A 12350-nucleotide genomic window follows, 5' to 3' on the forward strand; every position below is an offset into this window, starting at 1 on the left:
TGTGGTTCTTAAAGTATTCTTTATTAAGATTATTAAAAGTTGTAGAAACAACTTTATATTATAAAGGCACAGGGAGACAGTTCTGGTAAAATATTCAAATTAAACAGTAACTTACAGTACAAAAGACAATTTTAATGCACATACAAACCCCAAATGTCTGATTCAAAAATATTTTACTGTGTCTATTAATGGGCAATGATTAAAAATATAAATTGCTACTGTATAATAAATATCTGATAGTGAACATCTTGATAGCAAAGTGAACAAAATATTTATTGCTTTTCATATATATATTTTTCCCTGTAATTTAAAATTCCTAATTCTTTTATTATCTTCTCAACTTTTCCAAAGATAAAAGAAATTCCACATAATCTCACAGGGGAAATGGTAGTTATCAAAAACTACCTCAAGAAGCAATCACTGCTGGCAGTGTTTTCTCACTTCCTGTTCTGCAATCACAGTCGCCCTTCCAAAAAGTAAGATAAATGTTTGCTAAACAGTAAGACAACTGCTCTAATGACTGGCATTCTAAGGTTTGTAATGAATACTTATACAAATATAAAAGGTGCTCCATTTTGAAATGTGTATTTTATTCGAAGTTTTGGGCAAGAGGCGAATGTCTGACAAGTAATTTTACCTACTCTCCTCAAAAGTTTTCCAAAGCTGTAAAAAGTCAGCTTAGTAAAATTTCCAGCACTTGAATATTTCTTTGAGGGCTAGTTGGCATATGTAATGTACTAATGTATTAAAATTAACATAATGCAATGTATTTTATAAGGAAGAGATCTTACCCTTCTTCCAGTTTTTAAACTGGGATTAATTTTATTGATTTCCTCCTGCTCTTTCTTTAGCAACTGTTATAGATAGTACAGGTAGAACGTCCATCACAACAGTAAAAGAACATGAAAGCAACATCCTAATGAATGCTATTTCAACTTAAGAAATATCCACATGAAAGTCTTTGATAATCACTGTAAAGTTACTTAACCATATGTCATGTTCAGACAGTGCGTAGCAGCTAGTAATGTACCTGGCACAGAGTTGATGCTCAATAAATAGTTGCTGAATGAAGGAAAAAGAAAAACTTGGCTTTGGTTGTGCATACTTTAATCACGTTCTGATTAGAATAAGATCAGTCTAGAACTAAATACTGCACACTACATCAAACTTTGCTGTAAACAAAAGTTACGATTTCAAACAGAAAAATATCACCTACATTAGCTTTAGCCAATTTATATATACATATATTTTAACTTTAAAAAACACCCGAGAGAAATTTCACACATTTGTTAATTTTTATCCACATACTTAAATTTGATGTTGTTGATGGTTAACAATTAGGTAATGGAGACCAAGTTGGACAGACTGGCTAATAAACCTGTCTGCTTTATAGTTAGAATTACTAGTCCATCAATAAATTAAAAAGTTATGATGCCAGATTAAACTCAAACAATGACTACCACGCCAATTTTTGCAAAACTACCACACTGAAGTTACAGAAATGTAACTGAAGTTACATACGTTTGGAAGTAGTAGCACAATTTTTCAACATTAAAGAATAACCAGGAAGATATGAATTTAATAATGACAGACTCAAAATATTGGAAGTAGGACAGTAAGAATAAGTAGGTGACCAATTTTAAAATCTAGGACTAGGTCTAATATTTCTTTGGCATATGCTTACTATCCTGGACAAGTTAGCATTTAAAAAATACTGGTTTTTTTTTCCTCTCAATTAAATTAACATTAAGGTATAGATTGCTAGTATACTCTTAAAGCATTTTAAGGGACAAAAATGACATTTTGCAACATATGCCAAAGTTCATATTTAGTGTACAGTTATAATTTATTGGCATAGAGGGATGTAACTGTTAAATAACCTTAAATGATCTCATGCAATGGTGAAGCCACAGAAAGTGGGAAGAAATATAAGTATTTACACAATAAAATATTCAGTTTTCTGAAAACTGAATTCTGTTTTTTCGGAAAAACACAGTAAACCTAGGAATCCTAACGGTAAATATGTACCGCATAGCACTGAATGAAAACTAGCCCAACTGTAAATGAACACCTATAGTAACCTGAATGTGTAAAATTTAATAAAAAACATAAAAATGGAAGAGAAAAAAAAAAACCCCTACACATCAGAAGGAAAAAGTAGCCTATAAAACAGGCCATAATCTAACTTGATAATCAAAGTAAATAAAAGAGATTCACAAAATCATGACAGTAATGCAAACTAAGTCAAGTACCAAGTACCCTTTGATACACAAGCCAATGTAACTATCAGACTCATTTCCAATAGCTTAACAATACTCATTAATCCAGTCAGGCATTCAGGGGCTGAAGCGGTCAACAAGAGCTCAAGCCTCCAAAGTTTAAGAACAAACCCATCTGCAGAAGCAGCGCGTGATTTCTGAAATCATGTCTTATTTTGGTGGATGTTAACGTAAGATCTGTCAGTGCAAGTTTATCAGCCATTTGGAAGTATTACTTCCAAATGTCATTTTTCCGGATAGGTTTTGGTAGTTTTCGTTTTTAGCCAGTGCTATGTAAATGAAGAAAAGCAAAGACAAGTTCACCGTAGACTACCTCACATTGTTACTTAATTGTGCTAGATATTCACGCAGTTCTTTCGCAGCCTGGAATCTGCCGTAGCGCTTCTTTGGGTTTGCGCACTCATCCAGCAAGGCCTCGAGGCGGCCGTCTTTGGCAATTTCACTTGGTGGATCATGGAGGAGTCCTCCAGAAGTGCCACGCCACGTGGCGTGTCTGGATAAGAGGTTCTGACAAACAGCATAATAATTGTGGTCCACAGTGGCACGAGCACAAAGAATTTCTTTTGAAAATGATAAGCAAGCCTCCTTATCACAGTCATCAAATTTGCTTTCATACCATACATCCCAATTTTCAGGCTTATCTGTGAAAAGGGAAAGAAGGAGAAAGAGAAAAATACATTTTAGAAGGCTTTTCGTTGTTTCCCAAAATGTAACATTTGACTAATGAACACAGTAATGTTGGTTCTTAAAACTATATTACATTAAACATTTAAATATATTAATTTCTACACAGACATTTATAAGGAGTCCACCAAGGCAGGGGAGAAGGATCAGACAAGGGTCTCTCCATACTAAAGGCCAAAGGGTTCAGCTTAGAGTGAAATTCTCCATGATACAGAGAAAGTGCCACATGCAAGTCTGACATAGTGCTACATGAGTACAGAGTAAGCAGTTCCAGTGCCTTAGACTGCGGAAAGCCACACAGGGAACAACTGACTGAGGCTTTGAAAGATAAACACGTCTGAAAAAGAGGGAAAACAGCATGCTAGGCCCAGAGTACAGTATGTACCAAGGCATGGATCTAAGGGGTTGGTACAGCTGGTACATTAAGGAAATAATAAATTCACTGTCGCTAGAGCACGAGACAGGTGACTGGGGAGGAGGCACAGGCAATGCTAGAGAAGAAGGCTGCACGTCCTGTGGTCATGACCACGATCTAATAGAAATGTACTCTGGGCTGAAGACTGGAGGTGCTAGGATGATGACAACAACTAAAGAAGGTCCAGGGGAAAAGGTCAGACTGTACAAACACTTGATACAAAAATTAACAGTAAAGTCAGAGGTTCTAATTGGATGACAAAGTAGACACTATTAAGATAATATTAATATTTTATACATACAGAATAATATAAAGTAGCTGTGAGGTGTTCAGTAGAAAGATCCATTCAAGAAACTAAAAGGCCACTATAGCGGAAGCATTAAGGGCACTGGAGTTATGTTAAAAATGAAGCAGAACAAGGCCAAGTCACATAGATTATTCTCTGGTAAAGTGTACGAATTTTAGTCGACAAACCACTGGAAGTCATTACAAGCATTAAGGAAGGGAGTGCTAAGATCAGATTTATGTTTTGAAAAAGGAACTACCTGAGTAGGAGGAAACCAAAGGAGGAAATAATTTCAGAAAGCTGTTACTAATCAGTCACTTCACAAATTTGCCAATTGGGTGACTGCAAATAGTAACATGATCTTCTAAGTCAGGTTTAATGGGCTGAGAAATGAATGGACACTGAGGAAGTAGAGAAAGGCAGTAAGCAACTTTTAAAAATAGAGGGAAAGCAGCAGAGAATCTTATGCATACTTGTTTATGGGAAAGTAAGAAAAACTAGATTTTAAGAAGGAGGGTGGGAAATGAAGAAACTAACTGATGCAACAAGTTCTCAATGAAAGATCTATTTTCTCTGGAAGAAAATGTGTATTGCTTTTACTAGTTTAGATGATAAAGGGAAGGACATTAGGGAGTTGCCACAACAAAACCACAATCTCCCTGTAAAGGTCATTTACTAGAAAGAGGTAAGAAAAGAGGGTGAATAAATAAATACAGCCTTTTGCAAAGTTTCTATTTAGCCAGCTCTACCATGAGATATTTGAAAGAATTAGCCAGAGCTAAAAAAGCACTGGAGCAATGCTCACTGTATGAAATGCCAAAGTACAGAAACTATATTGTATTCATCCAAGGTCAGGAATTAGTTGGTACAAAACTGTAACATGTATTCCAGGAATGCCCATGGTTAAAAAAAAAAAAAATTTACAAAAAAATTATTTTTACAAATACTGGAATAATAATGTTGTAGAGTTTAGGCAAGTTGCACAACTCTGTGAATATATATATTAAAAAAAAGAAAACTGAATACTTGAAAAAAAAGCACAGTTTAAGCTGCTGTAACTTCCACAAATGTATAAAGGGGTTAAGTGGGGAATGATGTACTCAGAGCAGGGCATCCACTCCCTGTGAAAGGATCTGCATGGCAGATAAGAAAGAATCAGAAAGTAGTTTTGTGAGTATGGAATCGGAACAAGGCATTGAGAAAAATCAAGTATTTAACAAGATAAGCTGAGATAATGTAAAATGTGTCAACCTAATACATTGCTGTTACACTCACTGCATTCCACAGGCGCCACAAACTTTTGGTCTCTTCATCAACAGACCCACATGACAGGAGGGGGTTAAAAATACAAGGCTTTTTACCGTGGAACAACAACCCTGCGGTTTCTTTTACTAAGTACATTAGTTACAGAACCACAGGCTTTGTCCTTGAAACTAAAATTCCTATGACACTTAATTTTCAAAACACTTTAGACATTCTGCCCAACTATCCAGTGAAGAGCTCATAAATAAATGAAAGCAAAGTTTAATGTCAAACCAGAGTTAGAGATCTGCAGTGCTAGGAATCATCTACATGGTTAAAAAGGAAAAAAAGAATCACTGGAGGGACCTCACAGAAAAATGTAACACAGAATATTACTGTAAGAGAATCCACAGAAAAACAGACTCTACAAAAGCAGTATAGTCTCTCTGGTAGCCTTTAACTAAATAAAAACTTAATACTGCATTAGAGTCCTAAACCACAGCACGCAGCAGACAGTATGGAAGAGACGTGTATGCACACACACCCCACACACAGTATATCTGGGTCCATTTGAACCTGAAGTATATTTTACTATATATGGACAAACTGTGACTAAGAGTTGCTTTTTAAGGAGGAAGTTTTAAAAATCTGCATCATATAATGTAAACATTTGACATAGGAAAAAAAACCTACAAGTTATATACTTACTTTGTCTGATTAACCTTTTGTCAGCAACCAAAACGTTTTCAGCGTCCACAATGATTACCTTCCCATCTCTAGGACCAACTGCAAAATTGTCAAAGCTGACGTCCAGGAGGTAGAGTGCAAATTCAAAGTCATTGTTTGTGAGCTGCTCTGCTATTTCCATTAACTGCCAAGCGAGGTCAACTCGTTTCTCCCATGGTGCATTAAAGTAACTCCACAGTTCTTCTCCAACATAATTTACAGCCACCATTCTTCCACAAGCTCCAAGATATTTTGCAAATGGCCAACCTTCATCAGATGGAAAACTCTACGAAAGAATTATCTTCATTACAAGACATTCTGATGAGGATATCCTAGGTCTATCCCCAGATTCTCGCAGTAGAGATTTCTGCTAGGCATGAGCTTGGATTTTCTTGTTATATTCAACAGTTCAAAAGACATAAACATTTTTTTAATTGAGGTATAATTAATTTAAGATGTGATGTTAATTTCTGTTAAACAGCAAAGTGATTCAGTTATATGTATATATACATTCTTTTAAAAAAAAATTCTTTTCCATTATGGTTTATCTCAGGATATTGAATACAGTTTCCTGTGCTACACAGTCGGATCTTGTTATTTATCCAATTCTATATGTAATAGTTTGCATCTGCTAAGTCCAAGTTCACCCCCCCCTCACCCCTCCCCTTCCCTTTGGCAAACACAAGTCTGTTCTCTAGGTCTGTGAGTAACTTTATTTCTTTTTTAACTCATACCATTACTACGGACTTGAAATTTTTTTAATAGAGCACCTCACATTATAAAGCTAAAATAAGTCTTGCTTATTGAAATCTCAGAATCAAATTGATCAACAAAACACAAGACACTTTATTACCAGATCTAAAAGTAGAGATGTTTTCCTTTATCTTTTTGATTCATGTACATACAATCAACCAAAACTTTCTTTTCAATGAACAGGACTGCACACCTATTAGCCAGCAAGTGTTACCAGGCATCAGGCACTCTGTTATGCTGGCAATAAGAGTGAACTGCACTGTCTCTAAAATAAAAATTTTAGAAGACAAATACCAAACAAATAACTATGAGTGTAATTAAGTATTAGTTACAAAAAAATGGTTCTGGTCCTAAGAGTCTTTAATAGGGACCTAATCTAGTCCAGAAGCAGGCAGGAGAGGAATGCAGAGAAAGATTCTTGGGAAATGTCTTCTAATCTGTACCCACAGGTTGGTAAAGAGCAGTCTGATAACCTACAATGCAATCGCCACTCCAAGTATCTCTGATGCCAAGTTAGCTTTGCTTCCCTTTCCAATGTCACCCCATGTCTAATCACCTTAAATCCAACTTCAAAATTATTTATTCTCCTGATCTTGCCAAGATTTTCTAATGGATTTTTTAACTACTAGTAAGATTAACGGAGAAGGCAATGGCACCCCACTCCAGTACTGTTGCCCAGAAAATCCCATGGATGGAGGAGCCTGGTGGGCTGCAGTCCATGGGGTCGCTAAGAGTCAGACACGACTGAGTGACTTCACTTTCACTTTCCACTTTCATGCATTGGAGAAGGAAATGGCAACCCACTCCAGTGTTCTTGCCTGGAGAATTCCATGGACGGAGAAGCCTGGTAGGCTGCAGTCCATGGGGTCGCACAGACCATGGGGTCGCACAGAGTCGGACACGACTGAAGCGACTTGGCAGCAGCAGTAAGATTAACATCCTAAAACAAAAGTCTTCCAGGATTATGAACAAGTTATTTTCAACCTAAGTAAAATGGCAGGCTTATTCTAAAGTACTCTGCAGTATTGTAACACCCAGCTACAAGTTGAAAAAAGAGCAAAAGGGTGGGAAGTAATACTTTCAACAACTGTTGGAAGATCACGTGACCAGAGGCGTTTTTAAAGAGCTGTTTTTCAGAATAGTGAAGTGAAAGTCACTCAGTCATGTCCAATTCTTTGTGACCCCCATGAACTATACAAGTCCATGGAATTCTCCTGGCCAGAACACTGGAGTGGGTAGCCGTTTCCTTCTCCAGGGGATCTTCCCAGCCCAGGGATGGAACCCAGGTCTCCTGCATTGCAGGCGATTCTTTCCCAGCTGAGCCACTCGGGAAGCCCTTTCAGTACAGTCCTTTCCTTAAATTAGAGGCAGATGATATTTACACAGATTGCAGGGCAAACAAAGCAAAACACTACAGAATATAAATATAGCCTACTTCTACTGCTAAAAATTGAACAATCTACATAAGAGCCAGAGATGAGGCTCTTCTGGGAACTCAAGAAAGTAGGTGGGTGATATTAATTTTACTCTGAGCTTTTATAAAATTGACAAAACTCAGTAACACTCTTAACTTTAAAATTTGTATCAACTTTAAAACAAAAGATTTATAGAGTCATACTTCATCCACAATTGCCTATTTTAATGTGTGCTTCCTTTTAACTATCAAATGTACAATAACTGTATTTGTTCTTTGTATATATACCTTTTCTGTTTAAATTTCAATATCTGCAGTTTTGTAATATAATACTAATTATGTAAATTAAAAATTTAGATGTTAGTATGAATCTTTAAATATAGTAAATGAATTAATTCAATTTTGTTCACAGACAGTATCTACTGATTCTTTAGTAATTAGAGGAAAGCACATTTTTAATCTTATCTGAGATTTTAAAACTTCTTGTGGGCACTAGGGAAAGTGACAGATTGCTCATTTCCAATGTGACATGCAAAAATTGCTAACCACACATTATTTTCAGCTTTTCCTCCCAACTTAAAATACCTCCATAATCTTGAAAATTTATAGGTAAAATGATTACAAAAGATTTAACTATTTCTCAGAAGTATTCATGTATAAAATCTGATATATAAAACAAAAGCACTGAAAATAACTAAGTATGTGAGATTATACAGTTTTGCAGTGCAAAAAATAAAAAACTCCTCCACATACACTATTGGCATATTATTCACATGCCATATTGTCAAACAGATACAAACATATCTTTGTGAAACTAAAATGGTCTTTGACAACAGGAGAAAAGGGAACCCTGCCAACATCTGCACATGTACAAATGCCTCCTTGTTTTTGGAGCCTTTCCAAGTGAACGACAGTCAAATATATACCTCATTACTCAAGTCCCTCATGGAAGAGAATAAAATATATGAACAAGTGTCATATTGAGCAACTTTATATTCATATAGCAATTTCTGACAATGTTAGCTGAAATCCTGTTCTGCCTCATTTTAAGAAGAGCACAACAATTCTTTCATATAATTTGCTACCAAATCTTTTGGAAGAACTTTAACAAATGAATTCACATCACTTGCTCATATGAAAAGAATTTTTCATTGAATAATCAAAAGTCATACTTCATTAATAAGAACAGAATTCTACTGAGCATTCTATTGAAAATGCTCCAAGGAAGCCAAAATATTTATAATTTGTATTTAAAACAATTCTGGCTTAGAACCAAATGTACCATGATCAAGCAGAGTTTGAGAGACAAAAATTTTAAGATGTTACCACTTGGATTTATTAAATATATCAAGCAGTAAGAAAGAAAACATCTTACTTCCTGATTACCAAACTTCCACAGTGCATAAAACACAGTAGCTAGGATAAGAAGTATACTGCTGAGGCTCACTTTTTTTTTTTTTCTTTAAACAAAATCTTAAAAATCTGCCCATTGTGCTGGGCAGATTTTCAAACTGCCTAACACAACAGGCACACAATTTCAAGTAACTTGAAATAAAATGTGTGTTTCATTTTTTACTTATATTTTTACTTTACTTTTTATTAATGTATAGGTGATTTACAATATTATGTTAGTTTCTATTGTACAGCACAGCAATTGAGTTTTTATTCTTTTCCCTTATAGGTTATTTCAAAATATTGAGTATAGTTCCCTATGCTAGAGTAGATTCTTGTGGGTTATCTATTTTATATATAGTAGTGAGTATATGTTAATCCCAATCTAATTTATCCCTCACCCACTTCTCTTTTGGTAACCATAAATTTGTTTTCAAAAGTGTGCAAGTCTCTGTTTTTGAAATAAGTTCATTTGTATCCTTTTAAGATTCCACATATAAACAACAATATTAATATATTTGACTTTGTCTTGCTTAGTTCACTTAGTATGATAATCTCTGGGTCCATCCATGTCGCTGCAAATGCCATTACTTCACTCTTTTTATGGCTGAGTAATATCACATTGTGTATATATACCACATCTTCTTGATCCATTCATCTGTAGGTGGATATTTAGGTTGCTTCCATATCTTGGTTATTCTAAATAGTGCTGCAAGGAACCATAGGACACATGTATATTTTAGAATTATGGTTTTCTCTGGATATATGCCTTGGAGCAGGATTGCAGAACCATATGGTAACTCTTCCCTGGTAGCTTCCCATATGGGCTTCCCTGGTGGCTCAGTCAGTAGAGAATCTGCCTGCAATGCAGGAGACCCGGGTTTCATCCCTGGGTCAGGAAGATCCCTTGGAAAAAGGAATGGCAACCCATTCCAGTGTTCTTGCCTGGAGAACTCCACAGACAGAAGAGCCTGGTGGGCTACAGTCCATGGGGTCTCAAAGAATCAGACATGACTGAGCAACTAACACTTTTACTTTCTTTCATGGCAACTCTATTTTAGTTTTTTGAGGAACCTCCATACTGTCCTCCATAGTGGCTGCACCAATTTATATTCCCACCAACAGTGTAGGACGGTTCCCTACTCTTCTCACACTCTCCAGCATTTATTACTTGTGGACTATCTGATGACAGTCATTCTGACTAGTGTGAGATGGTAAGTCATTACAGCTGTGATTTGATTTTCCTAGTAGTGGTGCTGAGCATCTTTTCATGTGCCTTTGGCCATCGGTACGTCTTCTTTGGAGAAATGTCTGCTTAGATCTTCTATTTTTTGATGGGGCTGTTTGCTGAGCTGTCTGAGAAAATGTGTGTATTTTACAGGATTATTTACTAGTGGAAAAATGCATAAATACTTTTCATCTGAAAGAGAGTCTTTAAACCTGGAATGGTTTAAATTCTAACTGGATTGGAGGCACTCCAATTAATTGTTCAGGGTTTTTCATCAGGTTTGAATATGTCATACAGTATGCAAAGTTATAACCAAGTATTAGTTTAAGATTATACAAAGACACAAAATGGTTAAAAAACATATTTATTACTCTATTACTGCCTTTTTTTTTTTTTTACATTAAGTGGGTGACCACCCGAAGAAAAAGTCTGAGTATTACTACCAATGTAATAATTTAAAATGGAAATTTAAGTATCAAGTCAAAAATGCTTAACTCTAAGATTTAAAGCAAAATTAAATGCTTTCACTGTTAATTGACACAGTATTTTGAATATGAAACCTAAGATATCATCATGTCTAGGTACCTTTTAGCTTAAAAATCAAGGTTTCAGAAACTACTAGGATCATCTTCATTTTATGAGAAAATAAAATATATACAATCAATATAGTAAAGAGACAATTCAGATATTTTATATTTTTTAAGATACATAATATTTTATAAACTTTCTATATTTAAAGGGTAAAACAGTATATAAGCAGAAAATGGACTTGAAATCACTAGTCTAGCTTCTAAGTTTCACCTTTACCTCTGAATGTCACTAGCTGTGTGATGGTGGCAAAGTCAGAACTTTTTAGCGCTTTAGTCTCTTCTCTGTAAAACTGGAATAATACTTGTCCCATATTCATCAGGGCCATCAAAGGGAAAAAAGTATGAAATGCTAAACTGTAAAAAGGCTCGGTGCTATGAGAGATATCTAGTGCATCTACAAGCAGTAAATACACAGATTTAAAACTTGGTAATATGTATATATATAAACACAGCACTGTAATTTGATTTTCATTTATAATAGGTAAGTATCACAAAGTAAATTCTAAATGCTGACATATCTATCACATCTATTGATCAAAACCAAAAGTCACAATGTTTTGTGGACCCTTCATGTGACCAAATGGGATGTGCAATCTAAAAATTCTAGAGTTGGAGGGTACTCAAGTTTTAAATACAGTTCAACTTTATCAGCATATAACTTAAGTGAGTTGCCTCAAGTCACAAAGGTAGCAGGGTTTCCCTAGTGGCTCAGTGGTAAAGAATCCTCCTGCCAATGCAGGAGCCACAAAACACATGGGGAGCCGCAAGTTTGATCCCTGGGTCAGGAAGAACCCCCGGAGGAGGAAATGGTAACCCACTCCAGGATTCTTGCTGGGATAATCCCATGGACAGAGAAGCCTGGCAGGCTATAGTCTATGAGGTCACAAAGAGTTGGACATGACTGAGCATGCATACACACACACACGCAAGTATTAAGAGGTGAAGTCAGGCTAATACAATCCCTCGATCCCAACATTCCTGTTTCAGAAGTTTTCAAATTTTGGAAAGGTGACAGTACGTATGTTTCACATTCATATTATGCAATGCTTCAAGGACTTTGGGATAGCACCTTACAAGAAAACATTTTGCTGCAAAAATACCATAAGCTTATTCATCCCAAGTTGGATAAAGCACATGAATTACCTCATGTGTTTTCACATTTGTTTTTTAACTTGGCAAGGCCTATTTTTCTTCACTTTTTAAATCTAGAATTACATATAAGGTCAACTCACATTTCACTGACTACTATAAGAAGCTGGACTAAAAGGCAAAGAGAGTTACTGTGGAATGAAAATCCTGAATTAAAAAAATCCTATATCAAGCCTAACTCCATTGGAAATG

General features: G+C 35.6%; 1 protein-coding gene across 1 annotated transcript in view; it reads right to left on the reverse strand.

The window, feature by feature from the left end:
* The window catches only part of DIPK2A (divergent protein kinase domain 2A), a 22648-nt gene continuing 10298 nt past the window's right edge, over positions 1 to 12350 (reverse strand). The window contains exons 2-3 of the mRNA XM_027544099.1: positions 5615 to 5918; positions 1 to 2920 (exon numbers count right to left, since the gene is read on the reverse strand). Of these exons, the coding sequence (XP_027399900.1) occupies positions 2589 to 2920; positions 5615 to 5918 (636 nt within the window). The 3' untranslated portion in view covers positions 1 to 2588. The remainder of the gene's footprint in view (positions 2921 to 5614; positions 5919 to 12350) is intronic.

The sequence above is a fragment of the Bos indicus x Bos taurus genome, chromosome 1, assembly GCF_003369695.1.
Source record: "Bos indicus x Bos taurus breed Angus x Brahman F1 hybrid chromosome 1, Bos_hybrid_MaternalHap_v2.0, whole genome shotgun sequence".
NCBI classification, from domain to species: Eukaryota; Metazoa; Chordata; class Mammalia; order Artiodactyla; family Bovidae; genus Bos; species Bos indicus x Bos taurus.